The following is a 25,777-nucleotide window of genomic DNA, read 5'->3' as shown; positions in this document are numbered from 1 at the left end:
GCTCATGAAATGGGGGGCCTGGGTCATTAGCTGGGAGAAGAGTCCTATTGGGCAGCCCTGTGCCCTCTTCTGTTTGCAGGTTCTTGGCTGGCATTTCTGTTGTTCCAGACTCTCCACCTGCTGCTGACTTTGCTGCTGCTCCCTGAGTGTTTCTCACTCCTGTCTTGCCCGTCTAGTTCCCTGTGCACTGCCCACCTGGCTTTGGTAAACTTTTCCTCCTTACCCTTGTCCCTCTGGCCTAAAACCCTGACCTGTTTCCTGCTCCGACCTCGGATAACATTATGTTTCTTCACTCTGTTTTGGTTTCCTGAATATCTGGTCCCTTGCTTGCTCTGACCTTGGGGAATGTGTCCCCAAGTATTTTCTGCCTGTTGTTCATAGGATTTGGAGTGGCCTGGCTGGAAGATGGATGTGCTGGGAAAGGGTGGGAGATAAGGACAGGGTCAGCCACAGAGGCTCCACAGTGGAGCCTGGCCAGGCAGAAGAGTAGGGAGGGGGCTCAGTGACACCATCCCCAAGCAGGCTGTGGCTGTGGGATGTGGGTGGGGGTCCTCCGGGATCAGGCTGACCTGGTTCTTGTGGACTACAGCTTTGAGCTGCTCCTGCCTTTGAGACACATTGGCTGAAGGTCCTTGGCTGGAAGTTCCTAAGCATTATCCCTGCCCTATGGCCCTGAAACCTCACAGGGTAATTCCAGAGGAATCGCGGCTCATTGTTTTCCAGAGAGGAAAGAGGAACTGCGGTGACTGCGATGGGGAAGCAGGAGGAGGAAGCCAGTCTCCACGACCCTCTGCTTTGGAACACTTCCCATTTGGTTCTCTCACCTCTGGTGGCATCTTGTCCCTCAGCTGGGACCCTGTGTTCTCTGCAGCTCTGCCTCATTTCCACCTTGAGAGACTGGCGACTTAAGGGCACGTCACTCAATTTGTGGACACTTTAGAGTCGACTAAGAGAGGGAATGAGGTAGACCCACTCAATCCATAGACTTTTCTTTTTTTTTTTCTTTTTTTGAGATGGAGTCTTGCTCTGTCATCCAGGCTGGAGTGCAGTGGTGTGATCTCAGCTCACTGCAACCTCCACCTCCCAGGTTCAAACGATTCTTGTGCTTCAGCCTCTCGAGTAGCTGGGACTACAGGTGTGCACCATCACACCTAGCTAATTTTTGTATTTTTAGGAGAGATGGGGTTTTGCCCTGTTGGCCCAGGCTGGTCTCAAACTCCTGACCTCAGGTGATCCTCCCGCCTCCCAAAGTGCTGGGATTACAACAACCACACCCAGCCCATAGACCTTTGAAAGCCTCTAGCAGCTTGGCCCTGGTAGTTGACAGAACAAGTCTGGTTGGCTGTGGCTTACCACAGAGGGTGAGGGTGAGTGGACAGTGGGAGTGGTCTACCTTGATGCAGGCTGTTAGGGGTGCATTTCCTTTTGAGAATTTAAAACCCATAATAGGCCTGGCGCAATGGCTCATGCCTGTAATCCCAGCACTTTGGGAGGCTGAGGCAGGCAGATCACTGGAGACCAGGAGTTCAAGATCAGCCTGGCCAACACAGTGAAACCTCATCTCTACTAAAAATACAAAAATTAGACAGGCATAGTGGTGCGCACCTGTAATCCCAGCTACTTGGGAGGCTGAGGCAGGAGAATTGCTTGAACTTGGGAGGTGGAGGTTGCAGTGAGCCGAGATCGTACCACTACACTCCAGCCTGGGCAACAGAGCAAGACTATGTATGTATGTATGTATGTATGTATGTATGTATGTATGCATGCATGTATGTATAAATAAAACAAACTGATAATAAAATCGAGTAAAAATCAGTCTGCTTTTTACTATCACCACATGCCAGCAATTCAAAACAATGTCAAATACTGTTCTCTTCTGGGATTGGCCCCTCTCCTCACTACTTGATACACACTGCTGGTCAGTTACCTCAAGAGCCTCACTGTAACTGGAGTCAATGACGTGGATCTGTGTCCTAGCCCTGTTCCCTGGCCCAACTGCCAAGTCACTTTACTTCTCTAAGCCCAGTTTTTTCTCTCTCTTTTTTTTTAAATTGACTTTTTTAAGAGACAGAGTCTTGTTTGTCGCCCAGGCTGAAGTGCAGTGGTATGATCATAGCTCACCGTAGCCTCAAACTGCTGGGCTGAAAGTCATCCTCCCACCTCAGCACCCTGAGTAGCTGGGACTGCAGTTTGTGCCACCTTGCCTGGCTCTTTTTTTTTTTTTTTGGAGACAAAGTCTCACCCTGTCACCCAGGCTGCAGTACAGTGGCATGATGTCAGCTCACTGGCACCTCTGCCTCCTGGGTTCAAGTGATTCTCGTGCCTCAGCCTCCCAAGTAGCTGGAATAATAGGCTTGCACCACCATGCCTGGGTAATTTTTGTATTTTTAGTAGAGACAGGGTTTCACCACATTGACCAGGCTGGTCTCATACTCCTGGCCTCAAGTGATCCCCCTGCCTCAGCCTCCCAAAGCACTGGGATGACAGGTATAAGCCACCATACCTCTCCAGTTTTCTTATCTGTGAAATGGAACTAAAAATGATACTTGCAAATATTAAAAAAGAGAATGAATATGAAGTTAGCTCATTAAGAGAAAAGCTGACCAGGTGCGGTGGCTCAAGCCTGTAATCCCAGCACTTTGGGAGGCCAAGACGGGCGGATCACGAGGTCAGGAGATCAAGACCATCCTGGCTAACACGGTGAAACCCCATCTCTATTAAAAAAAACAAAACAAAACAAAACAAAACAAAAACTAGCCGGGCGAGGTGGTGGGCGCCTGTAGTCCCAGCTACTGGGGAGGCTAAGGCAGGAGAATGGCGTAAACCCGGGAGGCGGAGCTTGCAGTGAGCTGAGATCCGGCCACTGCACTCCAGACTGGGTGACAGAACGAGACTCCATCTCAAAAAAAAAAAAAAAAAAAAAAAAAAAAAAAAAAAATTAGCCAGCCATGATGGCGGGTGCCTGTAATTCAAGCTACTCATGAGACTGAGGCAGGAGAATCACTTAAACCCAGGAGGTGGAGCTTGCAGTGAGCTGAGATTGTGCCACAGCACTCCATCCTGGGCAACAGAGGAGACTCCGTCTTGGAAAAGCTGGATATAAATGTTGTAATGTTTACATTGCTTTACAAGATCTATCCCATGGTGTGATATTTGGGTCATGCCCTGGTTATTCACCCTTGACAGTGAAGAATTTGGGGGGTGGGGATTAGGCCAGGCTCCTCCATGAACCTTAAGAACTAAGGTTGGGGACATTTCTGAGCACTGAGAAGCTGTTCTAGCTGTACCCGTTTTCATTTGAGTCCTGGGCAGACAACTAGAGAGCCCTTATGAGGTGCCACCTGGGGGCCTGACAAGTTTGGGAATGAGGCCCATCTGCCGGTGACATTGATGTTGACACAGCCCACTCATCCTCCCGGGTGCTGAGTGAGTGCGGAGCTGAGTCCTCTGCCTGGGAAGAGGAGTGTGTTCCTGACAGAATTGCAGGAGAGTGCTGGCAGAAGCGGGATGTTTTCTGTATCTTGCGGATTTACTGTCCCTCACGAAACCATCCTACGTGACTTTTGCAAGCCAGCCTCAGGCACAGAGTTCCCACCTACCCACGCCTCATACTCTTCTGCAAGGTTGGATGGTAAAGTCCTATCTCAGACATCACCCCATGATTTCCCAAACAACCCTGGGAAGTGGGCAGGGCAGGTGTTATTGTCCCCACTTGACGAAGAAGGAAACTGAGGCCCGGGGAGTTGAACAGGCTGCCCAGGGTCCTGGCTCGTTAGTGGTAGGGCTCTGACTAGACTCCCAGTCTCCTGACACCAGCCCAGAGGAATTTGGAGAGTGAAGGGAAAGGGCTTCATTCCTGTTTAGAGTTGTCCCAGGCTCTTTGGAGCTTTCTGACAGGAAGCTTTCTAAGGTGAGACCTGAGGTGGCAGGTGGAGAAACATGAACTGAAAAGGCAGCTCCTTGTCAAGCCCATGAAATTTTGATAGCAGGTTAGGACCAGGAATCGGGCCTCCTACCAGCCCCGTGCTGCAGTAGACCATGCATAGGTATTGATTGTTGCTACAGTGGGGCAGAGATACTAGAATATGTGTGCTTTGCATGTGTATACCAGATCCCAGTATTCCCATCGTTTTTGATTTAGTGTTAGCAACGACCTTCATTAGAGGTTGAATTGCTCCCCTCTGCTCCCTTCCTGGATGACATTCTGGGTGGCTCTGTCCTAAAGTGGACAGGCCCTTGCCTCCCACCCATCATCCCTGTAGCCTAGCTGGTGACTTCTGCACTGTGGGGCCTCAGCTTCTGGCTGCAGAGCCTTCTGTATGCAGACAAGGGCCCGTTGCTGTCACAGTCTTCACCTGCCCTTGGGTTGGCTAGGCCCTCTGATGGGCATACTAGAGCCACCTCAGGTTCTGCTTTTGTGCGACTGCTGAGTACGGTGGGCAGGGAGTGCCTGACTACAAATTTTCACTCCTGTTATCCTCCAAAAGCTAACGTAATCTTCTGTCTTGATTTGCAGATTCATAACACAGCGGTTAGACTGGTGAAGCCCTCAAGGAAAAATCATGCTGATGGGAGACAACCCCTCCCCTCTGATTCCCTTTCTTTACTCCTTTCCTGAGGTGATCAGATCAGAGAACTACGGGGAAGTGTAATACTGAAAAGGAGGAACTAGTATGAGTAACAGTGGTGTAGTTTCTTCATTTGTGAAATGGAGATAATCAGAAAGCTGTCGTAAGTCAATGCTTCTCAGCCCTGGCTGCATGTCAGTTACCCAGCGGGCTTTTAAATAACCCACACCTTCAGGCCCAAAGCCAGGAGGTCAGAATCTCTCAGGGTGAGACTTAAACACTAGGAATATTAAAATTCGCCAGGCAATATCAATGTGTGGCCTGGGTTGAGAACTACTGCTCTAGGATTAAAGGCTAATTGCTTGGAATAGAGATATTTTCGCATCTGGCTGTGCATGGGAATCATTGGGGGTGGGGAGTGGGGGAGGGATAGGGTGGTGCTTTTAAAATTAAACTGAAGCTGGGTGGTGTGGCATGCACCTGTGGTCCCAACTACTAGGGAGGCAGAGGTTGGGGGGATTGCTTGAGCCCAGGAATTTGAGGCTGCAGTGAGTTATGATCACACCACTGCACTCCAGCCTGGGCAGCAGAGCCAGACCCCATCTCTAAAAATAAATAAAATTAAACCAATTCCCTGGTTTCACATTCCAGACCATTTCAATCAGTGACTTACATCTCTGGGTGTCTCTTGCTCAGCGTTTGTATGAACCACTTGTGAGTACCATGGGCCAACATTACAAATATTTCCAGTCTTCACAACTTTCTAGCAGGGAATCCTGATTCCTGTTTGACAGATGAGCAAATCTATGTTTAGAGCAGGTGAAAGCATAAGTCCCTGAGGCCAGGCCTGTCTGACCTTGAAGCCTGGGGGCTGGGGCTGGTGGAGGGTGTTCTCCACTCTTCTGGAAACAGCCCAAGGAGTGGGGGACACCAGCCAGCGGCCTTGGCTCCCTCTGAGGCTCCCCTCCACAGGTTGAGCAGAAGGCTGTGCCTGAGTGAAGACAGATGAGATGAGTGGTGGTGTGTGGTATTCGGCGCCATCTTAGTCACCCACTCTTAAAATGCCTCCATTTGGGGAGGGGAAGATGCCCGTGCAGTGGGCCTGCTGCGGTCACCACTCGTTGCCACAGCTGTCTTGCAGAGAGAAAACTCAGGCAGGAAAGCAAACACTCATTTGCTTTTTGAGAGTTTGGGGAATTTTTCAGGCATGCGATATGGAAAAAAATGCCTCTGTTTCCCTCATAAGACAAAGGGGAAACAATGTCAAGGTGGCCTGAAATGTTTGGCTCTAGTTTGCAAAAGCTTTTCTGCCCCTTCACAAGTCCTAAGGCTGTCAACACAGTGTGGGGCTGGGAGCTGGGGGATTTGGATGCCAAGCCAAGCCCTGCACCACCACCTGTGTGCTCTGTAAACCTAAGTGTATCCCTTACCACCCTTAAGCTTTGCTTTCCCCACCAGTCAAGTAAGAGCTCAGGAATTCTGTGACAAGGTCACAGGGACTCTGAAATGCCAGGCCCTGTCAGCGGCCACTTGAGGTGTCAGAGGGAGAGGAGAGGCATGTGGCTGTCTTGACACTGAGACTCAGAGCCACCTGGGCCTGGAAGTTCGGTCAAGTGTTTGTTGGCACCTACCAAGGCACCCGCTGTCCTCAAGGTCCAGAGTGGCTCCAAGAGACCATATGTGTTAGAGATCACACTGAATGTGTTCACTCTGGCTCTGGGAGGCCTGGCTCCACTCCATCTGCGTCAGCCCCTAGTGTGTGGACATTTCAGAGCCAATATTTGGAACTGAAATAGCTGAAACTTTAGAGTCAGTGGACGATGTAAGATAAATTTGGCTCCACAAAGCATTCTCTGCCCAGTCCCGCCCCCAGGGTCTTCTCTCTCCCCAGAGGTCCATCTGTACCTATTGTCTGTGCCTTTGGTCCCTGCCCAGTAGTGCCCAGCACAGATCCTGGCACAGAGTGGATGCCCAGACAGTGTTGAGTGAATGGAGGTTGAGGGGATGGAGAGATGCATGAGATTGTGTTTGGGAACGTCTCTGAAGTGGCTGCCATAGAATGCTATGTAAGTGTTAGTCTATCTATCTGTTGCTTGCTCAACTTGACTTCGTTGTTGTTGTTGCCACTCTGGGTATTTTGAAGACTGTCTCACTGAGGATGATGCTAATGATGGAGTGGTCCAGATGCAGTGCTATTTTGCTATTTTCTGCCGGTTGGGGCAAATATCCCAAGCATTTCCTTGTATGTAGCTTTTACCCCAGAGCCACTAAGAGCGTACCTCGTAAGTCTGGAGTCTGCTGGCCTCTTATTAAGCCATTAAGCTGAACTAGAAAACTTTCTCAGTTACCTAAGCAGTGGGTATTTTGAGTGGCAAGAAAACGTGGGACAATGATGGCAAATGGCAGTAAGGGGATGGGAGGACCCCTGGGCAAGATGGCCACTGGAAAGTCTCTGGGGACTTAGATCAGCTCCTGCTGGTCACTGAACTGAGGTGCAGAAGCAGGTGGTTGGTGCCCTTCCCTGTGGGGAGGACCCCTGGAGCACTCCGGGAAGCTGGCTCAGGGCTGCCTGCTGCTCTGCCTGGACTCCATTTCATGGTTGCTGTCTCTGTCCCTGGAGTGAGGGGTTTCTGAGCCCAGCCCTGGGTGCTGGTGCCTGAAGGGGACTAATAGTGGTCTAGACTGCTCTAAACTATCTCAGAGGCTTTGTGGACAGCTGATTGGGTATCTGACTTTGAGGCTTGGCTTTGCCATTAACTCTGCGACGACCTCAGGTGAGTCACATGACCTATCCTTATGCCTCAGTTTCCTGATTGTACAACTCTCTGTTTATACCAAGTCCTCTGACTGTGATGCTCCCCCACTATAGTGATTAACCTTGTTAGGTTGCCTCCTCTCCTCTCCAAACTCCACCCAAACCTGGATCCCCACCAGCCCAGTCTGCTTATGGACATTGTGATTTCATCTGGTGGATCCTAGACTTGGGTTCTAGCTGAGACTTTGCAATGACAAGACTGTGTCACCTGATCAATAACCTTTCTGGGCCTCAGTGTTCACCTCTGTACACTGGGACTGACAATACTAACATTCATTCCTCATAGAAGGAATGGACAGAAGGGAAGCCCAGTCCCTGCCGCATCTCAGCCACAGGTTGTCATCCAGGTGGGGATGCAGACTGGTGGCGTGATTTGTCCTGTCCTGGCAGAATCACTCTGAATTTGTGTGACCTGGTAGCTGACAGTGGGGTCACTTCCCCAGTGACCACAGTGACGACCTCATCTTGTGGGTCTGTGTCCCCACAGTGGCCAGTTTGCCATCGTGAAGAAGTGCCGGGAGAAGAGCACGGGGCTTGAGTATGCAGCCAAGTTCATCAAGAAGCGGCAGAGCCCGGCGAGCCGGCGCGGTGTAAGCCGGGAGGAGATCGAGCGGGAGGTGAGCATCCTGCGGCAGGTGCTGCACCACAACGTCATCACGCTGCACGACGTCTACGAGAACCGCACCGACGTGGTGCTCATCCTTGAGCTGTGAGTGGGGTCCCCAGGACCCACAGGGTTAGGGGGCAGCAGGGGCAGGCAGGGCGGTGGAAGCTACAGTCACAGGCCCCAGGGGGCAGCAGCAACCAGGCCTAAGCTCAGCCCAGAGGAGATGAAGTCAGTGGTGGGCAGATCTCCTCTGCCTCAGTTACCCCCATCCTCCTCCTGAAACTGAGCCAAAGGAGGGGCAGGTTTGCTGAGTAGCAGGGGCAGAGGGCGATGGCCTAAGTCTGGCTTTCACTGGATCCTGGAGATCAAAGGAAAGAAATGACTGCACTGGGGTCTTTTCCCGGCTGGAGAAGCATGTGGGAGGGTGAGGGGGGTGGAGGATGGGTTGGGGCCAGGGGAGGCTGTCAGGGAGGGATGTGTACTATGAAGAGGGGAAGTACAAACATCTCCAGGCTCTGTGAAGCCCTTCTCCAGCCCTTTCCGGGGGAAAGTCCACTGCATTTGTGCTGTGATTGACACCTTTATTGTTATAATAACAGCTATTATTTAGAGAGTCCTACTGTAAGCCAAGAATTTGCTAGGTGCTTTGTATCTGTCATCTTGTTCAATCTTTAAAGACTATGATGAGGGAAATGTCTTACTAATGCAGACAGGTTATTTTATATTCATTGTGCAAGCCAAGTACTCGGTACCTTGTTTAATACTCATAACGACGCTGTCACACAGATACTCTTATTATCCCCATTTTACAGACAAGAACACTGGCAGACCAGGTCACTTACAAGATCCTATAGCCAGGAAGTGGCAGAACCAGGACTTGAGTCCACACGGCTTGTTCAGACAGCTATGAGTGTGAGGCGGGTTGGCCTTATGCTGGCTTAGCAGAGGAAGACCTCACAGTGTATGATGGAATTTGGATAGCCCAAGACTCTAGGGGTTAGCTGGCCACCCTGTATCCTCCTGGGCAGGTGGGGCTCTGACACACAATAGAGTTTGAGTTGGGTTGTGGCACAAGTTACAGTGGCTGTGTCCAGACAAGCAGCAAGGCCTAGGTAAAGAATGTTCTGGCCTGGTGCCGTGGCTCACACCTGTAATCCTAGCACTTTGGGAGGCCAAGGCAGGCAGATCATGAGGTCAGAGTTTGAGACCAGCCTGGCTAACAGGGTGAAACCCCGTCTCTACTGAAAATACAAAAATTAGCCAGGCGTGGTGGCAGGTGTCTGTAATCTCAGCTACTTGGGAGGCTGAGGCAGGAGAATTGCTTGAACCTGGGAGGCGGAGGTTGCAGTGAGCCAAGATTGCATCACTGCACTACAGCCTGGGTGACAGAGCAAGACTCCGTCTCGGGGGAAAAAAAAAGAATGTTCTGAGGCTCATAAGCATGTATGCACCTTCCTGGTAGTGGGAGTGATAGAATCTCTCAGGAATCCCTGATTTTGTGCCCTTGGGCAAGTCACCTCAATTCCCTGAGCTTTAGATCTCATCTGTAAAGCAGGCAGCCATCCTTAACCTGCCTACAGACTGGGTGGACCACCTGACATTTGAGATCATTCTAATTTGAGAACTATGCTCTGGTATGGGCAGGATATAGATTTAAGTAGCAGATGGGCATTTGCATACTCTCGCATTTGATTCTTAAATTATCCACCTCAGTGTTTAAATGTATAGAATTGCCTGTGCTTTTCCCTTCACTAGCTCCCAGTGTCCTCCATGTTTCTCCCATGGACCTCCCAGCTGGTTGGATTACTGGATGCCTGTCCTGCCTGACCCAGAGAGAAGCTGAGGGTCAGCAGTCGGCATCCTGATTCCCAGCAGAGAGTGACAAGCGCACCTTGCTGGAAAGGCCTAGCCACTTCTTAAAAATCTATTTTGGGGGGGAAAAAAAACTAAGCCGGAATGGAAAAGAAATTACATTTATAATCCTACAACCCAAACGCAGCTATTTATGTTTTTCTGTGGTTCCTCTCAATCTTTATCTATTTGTATACAATCATTGTACTTGTATAATTTCCTGCTCTACTTTTTCCCTCAGTTAACATAATTCTAAAAATTGGCTTTTCTCTTTTAACTGACAACGTTTCACTGAATTGCACACCAGTATTTCCCTTGTCTTAGTCCATTTTCTGTGGCTTGTAATAGAATATCTGAAACTGGTTAATTTATAAGGAAAAGGTATTTATTTCTTATAGTTATGGAGGCTGAGGAGTCTGAGATTGAGGGGACACATTTGATTAGGACCTTCTTGCTAATGGGGACTCTCTACAGAGTCCCCGAAGGCAGCCCAGTGCATCACATGGTGAGGGGCAGAGCGGGATATCTCAGTTCTCTCTTCTTCTTCTTATATAGCTACCAGTTCCATCCATGATAACTCATTAATCCATTAACCTATTAATCCACTAATGCATGAATGGATTAATCCATTCATAAGGGCAGAGTCCTCATAACCCAGTCGTTTCTCTTTCTTTGAGATAGAGTCTCGCTCTGTCTTCCAGGCTAGAGTGCAATGGCACGATCCTGGCTCACTACAGCCTTTGCCTCCTGGGTTCAAGCTATTCTCCTGCCTCAGCCTCCCAAGTAGCTGGGATTACAGGCACCCACCACCACACCCAGCTCAATTTTTGTATTTTTAGTGGAGACGGGATTTTGCCGTGTTGCCCTAGCTGGTCTTGAACTCCTGACCTTAGATGATCTGCCCGCCTTGGCCTCCCAAAGTGCTGGGATTACAGGCGTGAGCCACCACACCCTGACCCAATCATGTCTCAAAGGTCCCACTGCCTAATACAGCCACATTGGGGATTAAATTTCAATGCGAGTTTGTAGGGCACAAATAGTCAAACCATAGCATCCTTATTGTTGGACACATGGTTTTTATTTCCTAGCTTTTAACCATTACAAATTTTACTGATAAAACAACTTTTTTCTCAAGATCTTCCCCTTTTCTTTTTAATTAATCCTTTCAGCAGAGTCCCCAGGATTTAGCTAAACACCAGGAATGGGATGACTAGGCCAAAGGCTGACATTTTTGGGACTCAATATCCTCGCTTTTCAAAGATGGTCCTGGTTAACCATTACCACCACAGCGTAGGAGTGTTGCTGTGTGCCTGCGGCCCTGCCAGCCCTGGGTCATTTGTTTTGAAACGTGCTTCATTATTTATTGATCTTTATAGCTATAAATCGATACTTTATTATTGTAACTGGCGTGTCTTTAATTGCTGGGGAAATTGCCTGCTTCTTCCTGTTTGTAGAAGCCTAGGAGTCGGTGGCAGGGGTGTGGCAGGTGATGCTCTTGAGATGTCCATGTTTTTTCCAACAGGGCTCATGGTCAGCCAGTTATGTGCCAGCTTCTTGTGAGCTCAGGTGCACCATCCGTAACATCAGTTGTCACGCTGGTGCTCCCATGACTTGCTTGGGCCTCTGTGCTTGTTAGTTCTGTCCCATTTCTGTCTCCCCCTTCACTTCCAAGCTGTCTCATTGTTCTCAGGGTGCCTGTCTATGGATTGCTAAGAATTTATGAGATTGGAGAAGACGCAAGCGTTCTAAGACTTGCCTAACCCATGTATGGCCAGGGTCTGAGAGGGAGGACCTCCCAGGAGAGGAGTTCCTGGGCTTTTGTTTTGTTTGTTTGTTTTTGTTTTTTGAGATGGAGTCTTGCTCTGTCACCCAGGCTGGAGTGCAGTGGCGTGATCTCGGCTCACTGCAGTCTCACCTCCCAGGTTCCAGTGATCCTGATGCCTTAGCCTCCCATGTAGCTGGGACCACTGGCATGTGCCCCCCGCCTGGCTAATTTTTTTGTATTTTTAGTAGAGGTGGGGTTTCACTTTGTTGGCCAGGCTGGTCTCGAACCCCTGGCCTCCAGTGATCCACTCGCTTTGGCCTCCCAAATTGCTGGGATTACAGGCATGAGCCACCACACCCGGCCTCATGGGCTTTTGTGCTTAGACTTAGTGACTCCTGTTAGGCTGGTCAGAAGTCTTCGGCCTCCTAATAAATTAGTGGGTTTGCCCAGTGAGTGTTAGTATCCACCTGCTCAGTTGAAAGCTGCCCAGTTGCAGGTTTTATGAATGAGTCTACCCTGATCCCACTCCCCCTCTCAGCAACTGTTGTCTGGTGCAGGGCTTCCTCCTGCTCTCTGCTAAAGTGGCCAGCACTAGGAGGATATGTCTGGCCCTGATCCCTTTCAGCTGTTATTATCCCATCTGTGACCTCCCTAGAAGCAGCTACCTCTGGTTATGACTATTGAAGGCAGGACTGGGAAGGATTTTATTGTCCATGTAAGTTGACTTCTGTATGGAGTGTAGAATATATTAAAAAATCTCAGTAGCTTAACTCATGTCACATGTGGAACTAGCCCTGAAAAATGTAAGTCTCCCTGTGAAGGTCGGGCCGGCCTCCCATCACAAGCCCCTGACTGCTCTGGGACCTCCTTGATTCCAAGCCTCTGGAAAGCAATACTGCAATGCTTGCATACCAGAGAACTGCTGGCAGAGTGCTCCAGGGTGGCAGTGATGCTTCCCAGGTTCCCGAATTGAGCCCAGCTTCCTGGGCCCAGCAGCTCTGGCAGCATTTTCCCCCCGTCGCTGCCTGTGCAGGTCATTCATGTATACATTCCCAGAAGAGTCTGAAAAGCATTTCCAGCAGGCATGCCACCCTGCAGGGAGGAAGGAGGCAAAGGTCAGATTTGCAGGAAGGGGATGATCCTGGGAGCACTAGGAGAAGAGATGAGGCCAAGTCATTAGGCTTTATTTTTCATCTTAAAGAGATGTGGGATGTAAGAGGAAAGCAACTTGGAAGGAGATGGGGGTGGCTCCAGGTCAGAAGTCTTAGAGGCTAAAGAAATGACACCCAGGCTCCTTGATTAGGCTTCGAAAAGAGGTGACTGAGCATTAATGTGAATGTCCCAGCCTGGGAATCCAGGGCCTAGACGGTGGCAGGTCATCAGCCTCTCACCTTTCTGAGTTTCTGGGGGAGATTCTAGGGAACACAATGGCTGTTCCCTTCTTCATCCCAAGGAGACCATGTCTCTCACCAGGTCTCCTGCCCAGATCCCACCTTCAAACAGATGACTGATTACTGCCCCCCAAAGTCCTCACTCGACCCAAGCCTTCATGTCAGTGGCTTTTGGGAATGCTAAGCTAAGAAGCTTTTACATTGATGCAGCGTTTTATTTAAAGTAGGAATTGTAGGGTTATTATTTATTTAGATATTCGCCCGAGGTCACAGGCCCACACAACCTGGCGGGGGCTGGCAGACTAAGTGTGGAGCTGGGTTCTTTGTGTTTCAGAGGGGGCACTGCAGATGTGAAAATTTGCAGAGGGCTCTGGACAGGTCTTTCACAAATACCAAGGCTTCACTGTCTATATGATACAGAACATTCTACATCATGTTATTTTTAGCGTTTTATTTCTTTCCTTGTTCTTTTATTCACCAAACTTCTATTGAATGTCTTTCTTGCTGTGGAAGCAAAAATAATCTAGCTGGGGAGAGAGAAAGATAGATAGTGAAGCCCACTGTGATGAGAGCATGGATGCAGCAGAACAGGGATGTCAGAGGACTGCCCAGTGCCTAGGGCTGCTTCAAGGCTTTCCGTTTTGCATCAGCACCTCAGCCTTTGTAATGTGGAAGGATTGTGGTGAGAGGGACATGTGGTGAACTGGGGCTGGGAAAATCTGGGTCTAAATCCTGGTCCTGCCACTTACTAGCTATGTGATCTTGGGCAAGTCCCTTGCTCTGCTGAGACCTCAGTTTTCTCGTCTGAGAATGAGGATGCCCTCCGGGTGGATATCAAGCTCAAGTGAGGGAATGTTTGGGAAAGCATATTGCACTGGTGGCAAACTTCAAATAAACTCTAAATCAAGCCCCCTTCCACCACTGCCACCCTGATGATGACACCATGTATGGTGTTCATGTCAAGGACTTTATCAAGGATCTCATAGAGATTCCTCTCACTCCCACCCTCACCTCCAAAGTTGGTAATGAAAGCATTTTTTTTTTCACTCCTGTTTCACAAGAAGAAAAGCTGAGCCCTAGAACTCTCACATGCCCCACCCCAACGTGAAGATTGTGTTTTTGCTGCTGAAGGATTGGAGCCATCATCTTGGCCCTTTATGGCTAAAATGGCTCTGATCCAACTTTGGGGATCATTCCCTGCCCCCTAGTCCATCCTAAATAAAGAGCAGACCCAGGTCTGCAGAGCAGACCCAGGGTTACTCTAGCAGCTGGGAGGGTGCTCCAGCTTCCAGCACCTGCCCAAGGTGGGGGCAAGGGTCAGAGTGGGGCACAGGATGGCCTCACCCATAAGACACTGAGAAAATAGTGCACCAGCCGGGTCCCCAACACCAACACAGCCACCTTAGGCCATACCCTGCTCACCCTGGGCAGAGGGGCACTGCAGCTATGGCAGACAGTACATATGGTCAACTGTGCCATCTTATCTCAGTCTCTCTTCACCCTTTCACCTTCCGCCTTCCTGCCATTGATGTGCTGGAAAACTAGGCCACTTGTCCTGTCTCACAGTCTGGATTAGACTTTTTCCTTCCTCATGGTGTTCTTTAACTCATTCCTCTGTTCCCTGTATTTCCTGTAACTAGTATTTAGATCTAGAGGAGATACCCTGCCTATTGGCGCTGTCCAATAGAAATGTAATGTGAACCACATACGTAATGTTAAATTTCCTAGTTGCCATACTGACTAAACAAAAAGAAATAGGTGAATTGATTTTAATAACATTTTTATTTAAAATTATTAATGAGATATTTTACGTTCTATTTTTCAAACTAAGTCTTCAAAATCCAGTGTGAATTTTATACTTAGAGCACATCTCAACCTCTTTTTTTTTTTTTTTTGAGACCGGATCTCACTCTGTTGCCCAGTATGGAGTGCTATGGCACAATCACGGCTCACTGCAACCTCGACCTCAGGTGATCCTCTCACCTCAACCTCCTAAGTAGCTGGAACTACAGGTGCACATCACCTTGCCTGGCTAATTTTTGTATTTTTTGTAGAGACAGTGTCTCACTATGTTGCCCAGGCTGGTCTTGAACTCTTAGGCTCAAGTGATCTGCCTGCCTCAGCCTCCCAAAGTGCTGAGATTACAGGTGTGAGCCACTGTGCCCAGCCCACATTTCAATTCTTATGCAAAACAATGCAACAGTTAAAGTGAAATGCAGTTCTACTAAAACAATAAAGTTGTATTTAATGGAAAATATTTTATACCACTTCAGTTTTTGAATTAGAACAATTAAAATTAAATCAAAATTAAAATTCAGTTCCTCTATTACACTAGCCACATTTCAAGTGCTCAGTAACCACATGTGACTAGTGGCTACTTTATTGGACAGCACATATCTAGAACATTTTCATCATTGCAGAAAGTTCTGTTGATAGTGCTGAACAAGAAGCTTAAGCAGATTTAGGTTCCATTTTTTAAGTCACAGCATATCATAGGTATTGCTGTGTACTTCCTATTGCACTATTTTATGTCCAGTTGTTCTATTTTTCATGATGCTAAGATTACTGAGTGGGTCCAAATGTGCTTCTGGAAATGTTTAAAGAAAGGAGAAAAGAAGATTTTGATGCTCTTTATTTAGGATGGACTAGGGGGCAGGGAATGATCCCCAAAATTGGATCAGAGCCATTTTAGCCATTTAAGAATCATCAGGAGCCGGGCGCAATGGCTCACACCTGTAATCGCAACACTTTGGGGGCTGAGGTGGGCGGATTGCTTGAGGTCAGGAGTTCCAGCTTGGCCAATATGGTGAAACCCCATTTCTGCTAAAAATACAAAAATTAGCTGGGCGTGGTGGTGCATGCACCTGTAACCCCAGCTACTCGGGAGACGGAGGCATGAGAATCAGTTGAACCTGGGAGGCAGAGGTTGCAGTGAGCTGAGATCACATCACTGCGCTCCAGCAACAGAATGAGACTGTCTCAAAAAAAAAAGAAAAGAAAAGAAAAGAATAATCTGCAATACTCAGTATGCTGTAGTGGTTGACAGCTGTTCCGCCTGGGTTTGAATCCTGACTCTATTTACTAGCTATGGGACTGTGGGCAAGTTGCTTAACCTCTCTGAGCCTTTGTTTATTTAAGTGTGAAATAGAAAAGTGATAGTCCTTAGATCATAGGACATTGTGATGATGAAATGAGAAAATGTGCATAAGGCATGTAACATAGAGTACGTGTTCAATGAATATTAATTACTATTATTATGTTGTCATAGTAAAAATACAGGTTTTAAGGCCTCACTGCTGGAGAATCTAATTTGTTAAAGTCTATGGTGGGATCTGGAAATCTGCATTTTAAAACAAGTTCTCCAAGTGATCCAAAGGTCCTGGATCCCTTGGCCTAGAACCCTTCCTGAGATCTTTCCCTTTGGGCCCTTGGCTTTATTTCAGCCCCAGCGGAGCACATGCTGGCTGGATACCCCAGCTTCTGTCAGAGGATTGTAAACCAAAAATTAAATTCTAAGCCCCCCAACTGAATAGACCCCTCTCTCAGCCAACGGGATTCCAAAGTAAACCTGAAAAACTTTCAGGCCATGATGGGAAGAGGGGTTGGACATGCCTCATTATACTCTCCACCCATTGAAATTCGGGCACAAGTGACCAACATTAATATAAAAACAGTGAACTTAAGACTAACAAAACAGACTCTTTGCAGCAATAAGATAACAAATTCCAGCCTGACTCTACTATAACATCACATGACAAATAGCAGGCCCTGAAATAAATAGAAGTATTTTACCCTAATAAATCTTTTGACATATTTTGAAGTGGCCCTGCAAAGCTGACTCTTCTGGGAAAAATCTATGTTCTCTGGAGAATCTCTGTTCCTTTCCATGTCTTTTTCTGATCCTGAAGAGATTAGCTGAGAGTCTAGCACCTTTTAAGAATGTGAATAGTAAACATTTGCCATCTACTGCCTCCAAGGGCAGCCACCTGTGAGACTTCGTCTACATAATAAAAACTTTGGTCTCCATAACCCTTGTCTTAACTCAGACACTCTTTTCTATTGATTCTTTTGATAATAACCAATTGCCAATCATAAAATCCATCTATGACCTAGAAGCCCTCCCAACTCCCTATCCTCACCTTCAAGTTTTTCCATTTTTCCAGACGGAACTAATGTACACCTTACATTTATTGATTGATTCAGCCTGTAACTTCTGTCCCCCTAAAATGTATAAAATCAAGCTGTTACCCAACTACCTTGGGCACATGTTCTGAGGACCTTCTGGGACTGTGTCATGGGTCTTGGGCACTCGTATTTGGCTCAGAATAAACATCTTTAAATATTTTACAGAGTTTGACTCTTTTTGTTGGCAGAATAAACAAGCCCAAGTAGGGTTACCAGATTTAGCAAGTAAAAACATATTTTATCTGGCAATCCGAAATCTCAGGGGAGATTTTTTTTGCTCTGTCACATCAACTATAGGATGCAAGAATGTAGAGTGTGAAAAAGTAGTATCAAGCATCAAAAGTAGTATTCTAGAGTCTTTAGAGATTAATATAATTAATGGGGTCTTCTGCTTAAGTTAGGGGCCATACTTGGATTCTCTTGAACCCCATAAAGGGGCCATCTTTTATAAAATTAAAGAAAGGGGGCTTTTGGGGCTGTCTTGGCCAATCTGCTTTTTTTGTATGTAATGAAACCAGGTCCTGCCTGGAGAAGGGAAATGAGTTGTCTAAGGTCAGTGGCAAGGCTGGAATGGAACCTACGTCTTTAGTTTCTGGCACAGCATTTGTTCCTCTTTGTCATCTGCCTTAGTTCATTCAGATTCTGGCATTCTGTCTCTGCCCCCCAGCCCAATTAATGTCCTTCTCAAATGTAAAATACATTCCTTCCATTCCAATAGTCCCAAAAGTCTTAATTCCAACATCAACTCCAAAGTTTAAAGTCCAAAGTCTCATCTAAATATCTAAATCAGATGTGGGTGAGACTCAAGGTGTGATTCATTCTGAGGCAAGCTGCTCTCCAGCTGTGAACCAATGACATCAAACATGTCGTGTACAAAATATGATGGTGGGACAGGCAGAGGATACACATTCCCATTCTAGAAGGAAGAATGGGAAAGAATAAAGGAGTGACAGGCTCTGAGCCAGTACAAAACATTGAGAATAATCTTTGGCTCAATGCTCTGCCCTCCAGGCCCACAGGAGTGGAATGGAGGTCTTGCCCCTGCAGCTTTGGGCAACCCTACCCATAAGGCTTTGCTCTCCAAGCATTGACCCCCACCCAAAAGGCAGTCCTCTGCCCAGGGGCCCACCAGCTCCCTTAAGGCATCTTTTGAAATCCAGGAGAAGGCAGCCACACATCCACCAGCTTTGCTTGGCACAGAGCATGCCACACTGTTGCCCTCCAGGAGCCACACCTGGTATGTCTGAGGAGTGTGGCAACAGAGTTTGGAGAACAAAGCCCACAATGTGAGGCAGCACTGGGCAGTGGAGGCTCCTCCTTTGATATCATTCTGCCTCTAGGCTCTGGCACTATGAACCTGTGATGGGAGGGACACCCCTCTTTTCACCCCCATGATCTCTGAAATGACTTCAGGGTCATTCTTCCATTGTCTTGAACAATAGGTCCTGGCTTCTATTTAGATGGCTGACTAATCCCCCTATTGTCTTGATGAATAGCACCTGGCTTCCCTGGGAGTCATATTAATCTTTTATCAAATGGTTGCTTGGTCACACCTTTGTTCTTTCCCAAACAGAGTTTCTTAGTTTTTCCAATATGAGGAGACTGAGAATTTTTCATACTTTTAAGCTTTCTTCCCTTTGAGTAACAATTTTGTCTTTAAACCATTTCTTTTCACATTTTACTGTGAAAGTAGTCAAGAGGAACCAGGACACTCTTTCAACACTTTGCTTAGAAATTTCCTCAGCCAAATATTCCATTTTTATTGCTTACAAGTTCTATCTTCTACAAAACACTAGAGCACACACACAATTCAGCCACATTCTCTGCTACTTTATAAGAAGGATGTGCTTTCCCTCATTGACCAGAGCAGTAACATGTTCCTCATATCCATCTGAGACATTATCAGAATGGCCTTTCCATCTGTATTTCTACAAATATTTTGTTGATGACCACTTAGGTATTCTCTAAGAAGATTGAGAATCTCCTCTCTTTGTGATCCCTCACCAGAACCACCCTTACAGTCCATTCCTTCGTGGCAATGTAGGCTTTTTCTAGTTGGCACCCCCAACCTCTTCCAGCCTCTACTTGTTAGCTGATTCCAAAACAGCTTCCACATTTTTAGGTATCTGTTACAGTAGCACTCCATACTTGGTACCAATTTCCTCTCTCAGTTCATTCAGGCTGCTGTATAACACAATAACCATAAACTGGGTGGCTGACAAACAACATAAATTTATTTCTCACAGTCCTGGAATCTGGGAAGTCTAAGATCAAGATGAAGGTTCACTTCCTCATAGATGGCTGTCTTTTGACTGTAACTTCACATAGTGCAAGGGGAAAGTAAGCCCTCTGGGGTCTCTTTTATAAGGGCACTAATCTCATTTGTGAGGGCTCTGACTTCATGACTTAATTACTTCCCAAAGGCCCTATCTCCTAATACCATCACCTTGGGGGTTGGAATTTCAAAATATGAATTTGGAGGAACACAAACATTCCGGCTAAAGAATCTGCTTGTTTTTGTCCCCTGCCATCTCAGGCATATTGGGGGGAGAGGGCAACCTTCAGGGTGACTGGGACCAGGGCCTAGAGTGGGAGCAGAGGCCTTTCTGACAACATCTCCAGAGTGATTCCTGCCCTTGTGATCCAAAAGAAAACAAAGCAAATAGAAGCAAAGTCAGTCCCTGGCACTGGTCAGACAGACAAAGCCCCAGACATAAGCAAGGGGGATTCTGCCATACGAGGTCCCTGGGGGATCAGGATCAGGGCTTGCATCCATCAGCCCAGCCTCATGACATGCAGAGCTGACTGGGCCTGAGCCTCCCCTCCCCCCGCTGGTGTTTTACAGAGTGTCTGGAGGAGAGCTCTTCGATTTCCTGGCCCAGAAGGAGTCACTGAGTGAGGAGGAGGCCACCAGCTTCATTAAGCAGATCCTGGATGGGGTGAACTACCTTCACACAAAGAAAATTGCTCACTTTGATCTCAAGGTCAGTAAGGGGAGAAAGAGAAAAGAATCAAGTCTACGAAGAAGAGGCTTAGTCCCTCCTGGTGTCTTTCCCAGGATGGGCCCAGCGCCCACCAGCGCTCCTTTCTCATCTTACAGTGAAAAACCCTGAGCTCCTGGGAAAGAGATGATGCTACAGAAATGTCCACCTTCTCAGTTTCATTTCTCATAGCAGGTTTTCTGCACACAGGAGCTGACTGCAAGAAGCTCCTTAAATCAGACTTCAGGCACCTTATTTATTTCAGGTAGCGGTGTAACGCTTTCTAAATAAGTAGACCAGTGACAGGAAACTTAAAACCAAACACCTTTCACAAGACTGAACTTTTTGATAACAAAGAACTAGAAGTGTTTGGAGGATTGCTGAAGTTGGCTGACTCACCAGACCCTTTCACAGTGCAGCCTCCATCATCCCTTGACCAGAGCTTGTAAATCCCAGAGCCCAGGGACCGCTGGCTGCCCTCCCGCACTCACCACCCCCACTCTGCTCCAAACTGTGGCCATAAAACTGCTTCTAGGGATCACTGATCTTTTGTGGTAACTGGTATTCAGGATTGAGAAAGTTCACTGTGACCGCATAGGACTTTATAAAGCAAGAATGTGGTCAAAGTAGAAGGACAGTTCCCTTAGTAACTGAGCTCAGTTGCATAGACTGATGAACCTATATAGATACTTATGTGTAAATGTCCTCTAACTTGTGATCAATTCTATGACCTGTTTGCTGGGGAGATCCCTTCATTTTTCTATCCAGAAATCCCTGTGGTCTTTCAAGCATGGTGCTGGGTGCCTGGGTATTGCTGCAGATACAAAATTCACTGAGGCCCTGTCTGAGATTACTTCCTCTTTTCCAGGGACCTTGGTGTAAGAGACAGAAAAACCAGCAACTCTAAGTACTATGCTAGAAGGAAGCCCAGAGTGGGTGGGGAGGCTAAAGGAGGGGACATCTAAGTCCAACCAGGGTATCAGAGAGGACTCCCTGGAAGAAGTGCTATTTACTTGAGTTCTGAAGGATTGGCAGGAATTAGAAGAAGGGAAGGGCCTTCTAAGGAAGAAAGGCCAACAGAATACATGGTCACAAAACAGCGCAGTGCATTCAGGGAAGTACAGGCACAGGAAGTGTGTGCTGAGTGTCTGGGAAAGAAGCCGGGAAGAGTGCAGGAGGCAGACACAAGAATCTGGGAGCTAAGCCAAGGAGCTTGCACTTTACCCTGAGAGATAAGGGTTCCAGTGAGCAGAGAAGTGAGGTGAGCATGGACATGTTTCAGAACGATCCCTCTGGCTGGGAGAACGGACAGACTGGAGACAGCCTGGAGGCTGGGGCTCAGCTAAGAGGCTAATGCAATAATCTAGGTAAGATGTGAGGAGGGGACAGAGTCAAAATCTTTCGCAGAGGTCAATCTGAGGATTGATTAGGTGCCTAATTAGAGGTAGAGATGAAGGAGGGGACAGAGTTCTGGATGACACCCAAGTTCTGGCTTGTGCCCCTGGCCCAGAGAGGGTCTGGCATGTCCATTGTCTCACAGTGGCTATGCCAGGGCATGGGCTCAGTTCCTATATGAGTCCCTACCCCACTCTTACTCTACTCTGCCTGATGGGGTGACCTTCTATGAGTCCCCTTAGCATGGTCCCCCTTCCTTATGCTGATTGTCACTTTTTTTTTTTAAATAGAGGCAGTCTTGCTCTGTCACCCAGCTGGAGCACAGTGGCGTGATCACAGCTCACTGCAGCCTCGACTTCCTGGGCTCAATCTATCCGCCTGCCTTAGCCTCCTGAATAGCTGGGACTAAAGGCATGTACCACCATACCTGGCTAATTTTTGTATTTTTTGTAGAGGCAGGGTCTTGCCATGTTGCCCAGGCTGGTCCTGAGCTCCTGGGCTCAAGTGGTCCACCCACCTCAGCCTCTCAGAAGTGTTGGGATTAAGGCATGAGCCACTGCATCTGGCCATGATTGTCACAGTTTTGTTTTTTTTTTTTTGGTGGCGGGGAGACAGGATCTCACTCTGTCGCCCAGGCTGGAGTGCAGTGGTGCGATCTCAGCTCACTGCAGACTTGACCTCCCAGGCTCAGGTGATCCTCCCACCTCAGCCTCCCAAGTTGCTGGGACTACAGGAACACGCCACCATGGCCGGCTAAATTTTGTATTTTTCGTAGAAATGGGTTTTCGCCATTTTGCACAGGCTGGTCTGGAACTCCTAGGCTCAAGCAATCTGCCCACCTCAGCCTCCCAAAGTGTTGGGACTACAGGCATGAGCCACTGCTCCTGGCTGTCACAGTATTTTTTAATACCTCCAACAGAAGTCTTCCAGAGTTTTACTGAGGCGTCACGGGTAAAAATTGGGGTCACCGAGGATGGTAAGGCCTGGGCAGGCCTTTGGACCTCAGGGTGGTAATAGCAGGAAATGGTCTTCCTTGATTGTACCTGTGTGGCCTTCCTGGTACTGCTATGGACAATTGACTTGTTGTTTTCTTGTGTCTTTGCTGGCTCCAGGAGACCAGCTTCAAAATGGGCTCCTTTGTCTTTTCGCGAATGGGTCTGGTAGGAGGAGTGGCTGGAGCCCAGCAGGCACCAATGACCGCAGCAGGTTCGTGATGTTTGGCTTGCCTTTATGGCAGCTCGCTGTGGTGGGGAGAGTTAGCTAGGCTTGGAGTTAGCCAGGCTGGGTTATCATGTACCATGATACACCTGAACCTCAGCTTTTCAACTTCAGTGCAAATAATAATATCTACCTGGCAGTGTTGTAAGTGTTAGAGAAAAGAAGCATTAAGTGCCAAATATGGAATAGGTGCTCTGTAATAGTAGCTGTTATTGTTATTCCCTTCTCAGAATAGAGGAAAAAGGAAATAGAACTTTTGTTACAGTGTTTTGGGCCCCATAGACTAGGAAAACAAACCCTGCGAGTACAGTTCTGTTAATAAATTGCCCAGCAGACAGCTGAGTTGGTTGCTAGGTAGAACTGCTGGCGAGGGCTGGTAAGGCTCTGGGCCTAACCTGGACATTTTCCATGACCTGGAAACGGTCTGGGTTTTCCCTGGATGCATGTGAGTTGAGGATGCTGCTAGTCCCCACCATAGCCAGGTATCCTTAGAGTTGTGAGGACTTGAGCTTTCTGATTCTTCCACCCGTGGGTCCCTTGGCCTAGGCCCACCTGGGCAACTTCAGGAAGTGATGAGTAGCTGAAACTCAGAAGGATTACCTCATGATTAGGTAGATGTTTCCTGGAGCCAGAATGTGGGTATGCGTGCCTCCTGGCTGGAACATTCTGTCAACTGGAGGGGATCATGCAATTAAGATCCAGCTGGTAGCTTAGAGGAGGCCTCTTGGTTCTGTGTTGTTTCCCACCATATAAAATCCACATTTTTCTTCCTGATTTTCATTCTCCATGATGGACTTTCACTTTCCTCTCCTGCTTATATTCTGTTACTCCTCGCCAAGCTCAGGGTCCTTACTGCCCAAGGAACACAGCCAGCATGTTGTCTCCACACCCTTACCCATAACCTGTTCTCCATGCACTCCTTCCAGCTTGAAGGGGCAGGTAGTGGAAGAGGGTTCACTCTCTTGCCTGCCTTTGGAATGTGAACAACCTCTCTTCAACTGGTATTTGATCAGCTCCTCCTATGTTCAGCCCTTGTCAGGCTCTGTCCCTGCTCACCACATGCCCCTAGTCTGGTTGCAGGGAGCAGACAAGTGGACAATTTTTTTTTTTTTTTCTTTTCGAGATAGGGTCTTGCTCTGTCCCCCAGGCTGGAGTGCAGTGGCACAATCTTGTCTCCCTGCATCCTCCACCTCCTGGGTTCAAGTGATTCTCCTGCCTTAGCCTCCTGAGTAGCTAGGAGGACAGGCCCCCGCCACCATGCCCAGCTAATTTTTGTATTTTTAGTAGAGACAGGGTTTCACCATGTTGGCCAGGCTGGTCATGAACTGTTGACCTCAGGTGATCCCTGCCGACCCCACCTTGGTCTCCCAAAGTGCTGGGATTATAGGCATGAGCCACCATGGCCAGCCCAAATGGACAAATTAATATGAGATAAGCAGTATTGGTAAAAACAGGAGACAGAGCAAGATGACCAAATAGAAACCTTCACTGATCATCCTCCCTGTAAGAACACCAAATTGAACAGCTATCCACGCACAAAAAAGCACCTTTATGAGAACCAAAAATCAGGTGAGTGGTCACAGTACCTGGTTTTATTCATTATTTTATTTTATTTTATTTTATTATTTTTTTGAGACCAAGTCTCGCGCTATCGCCCAGGCTGGAGTGCAGTGGAATGATCTCGGTTCCCTGCAAACTCCGCCTCCTGGGTTCACACCATTCTCCTGCCTCAGCCTCCTGAGCAGCTGGGACTACAGGCACCTGCCACCATGCCCAGCTAATTTTTTTGTATTTTTAGTAGAGATGGGGTTTCACTGTGTTAGCCAGGATGGTCTTGATCTCCTGACCTCATGATCCGCCCGCCTCGGCCTCCCAAAGTGCTGGGATTACAGGCATGAGCCACCGTGCCCAGCTCACAGTACCTGGTTTTAATTTCATATCACAGAAAGAGGCACTGAAGAGGGTAGGAAAGACAGTCTTGAATCATCTACACCACCCTTTCCCCATCCTCTGGCAGCAGCCGTGTTCATGGAGAAAGAACCTGTGCATTTGGGGGAGGGAGAGTGCAGCAATTGTGGGACTTTGCATTGAAAGTCAGTGCTACCCTGTCACAGCAGAAAGCAATACCAGGCAGAACCCAGCTGGTACCCATGGAAGGAGCATTTAGACTAGCCCTAGACAGAGGAGAATCACTTATCCCAGTGGTCAGAACCTGAGTTCCAGCAAGCCTCACCACTGCAGACTAAAGTGCTCTGGGTTTCTAAGTAAACTCGAAAGGAAGTTTAGGCCACAAGGACTGCAATTCCTGGACAAGTCCTGGTCCTGTGCTGTGCTTGGAGCCAGTGGACTTGGAGGGTACACCTAGTAAGACATCAGCTGGGGTGGCCAAGGAAGTGCTTGTACCACACCTCCCCTACCCCCAGGCAGCACAGCTTGCAACTCCGGGAGAGAATCCTTCCCTCTACTTGAGGAGAAAAGAGGGAAGAGTGAAGAGGACTTTGTCTTGCAATTTGGATACCAGCTCAGCCACAGTCAGATGGGGCACAAGGCAGAGTCTTAAGGACTCCATTCCAGGCCCTAGATCTCTGACAACATTTCTAGACACTCCCTGGGCCAAAAGGGAATCCACTGCCTTGAAGGGAAGGACCCAATCCTGGCAGGATTCATCACCTGCTGGCTAAAGAGGCCCTGGGCCCTGAATAGTCAGCAGTGATATCCAGTGTATCACTCAGAGACATGCACTCAGAGACATGCTGGCTTCAGGCATGACCCAGCACATTCCCAGCTGTGGTGGTTATGGGAAGAGGCTCCTTCTGCTTGAGAAAAGGAAAGGTAATGATAAAGGGGACTTTGTCTTGCAGCTTAGGTACTAGCTTGGCCACAGTGGGGTAGAGAACCAAGTGGGCTCTTTGGGTTTCAATTTCAGGCCTTAGCTCTTGGACGGCATTTCTGGACCTACCCTGGGCCAAAGGGGAGCCCACTGCCCTGAAGGGAGAGTCAT

The 25,777-nt window shown here is 48.0% G+C and overlaps 1 protein-coding gene across 24 annotated transcripts in view; it reads left to right on the top strand.

Moving 5' to 3' along the window:
* The window catches only part of DAPK2 (death associated protein kinase 2), a 140,032-nt gene that overhangs the window by 55,234 nt on the left and 59,021 nt on the right, over positions 1-25,777 (top strand). For 13 of the 24 annotated variants that reach the window (XM_073996009.1, XM_073996002.1, XM_073995995.1 and 10 more), the window contains exons 3-4: positions 7,871-8,092; positions 20,028-20,166. Coding sequence is in view for 8 of the 24 variants with exons in the window: in XM_045395589.3 (XP_045251524.1) it covers positions 7,871-8,092; positions 20,028-20,166 (361 nt within the window). In the remaining 16 variants the exon portion in view is untranslated. Of the gene's footprint in view, positions 1-6,501; positions 6,635-7,870; positions 8,093-20,027; positions 20,167-21,409; positions 21,531-25,777 lie in introns of those variants that run through there. The other 11 variants (XM_073996006.1, XM_073995997.1, XM_073996001.1 and 8 more) reach the window with 4 other exon arrangements.

This window comes from Macaca fascicularis, chromosome 7 (assembly GCF_037993035.2).
Source record: "Macaca fascicularis isolate 582-1 chromosome 7, T2T-MFA8v1.1".
Classification (NCBI taxonomy): Eukaryota; Metazoa; Chordata; class Mammalia; order Primates; family Cercopithecidae; genus Macaca; species Macaca fascicularis.
Note: the sequence above shows the minus strand (reverse complement) of the source record. Positions and strands in the feature narration are given on the sequence as shown.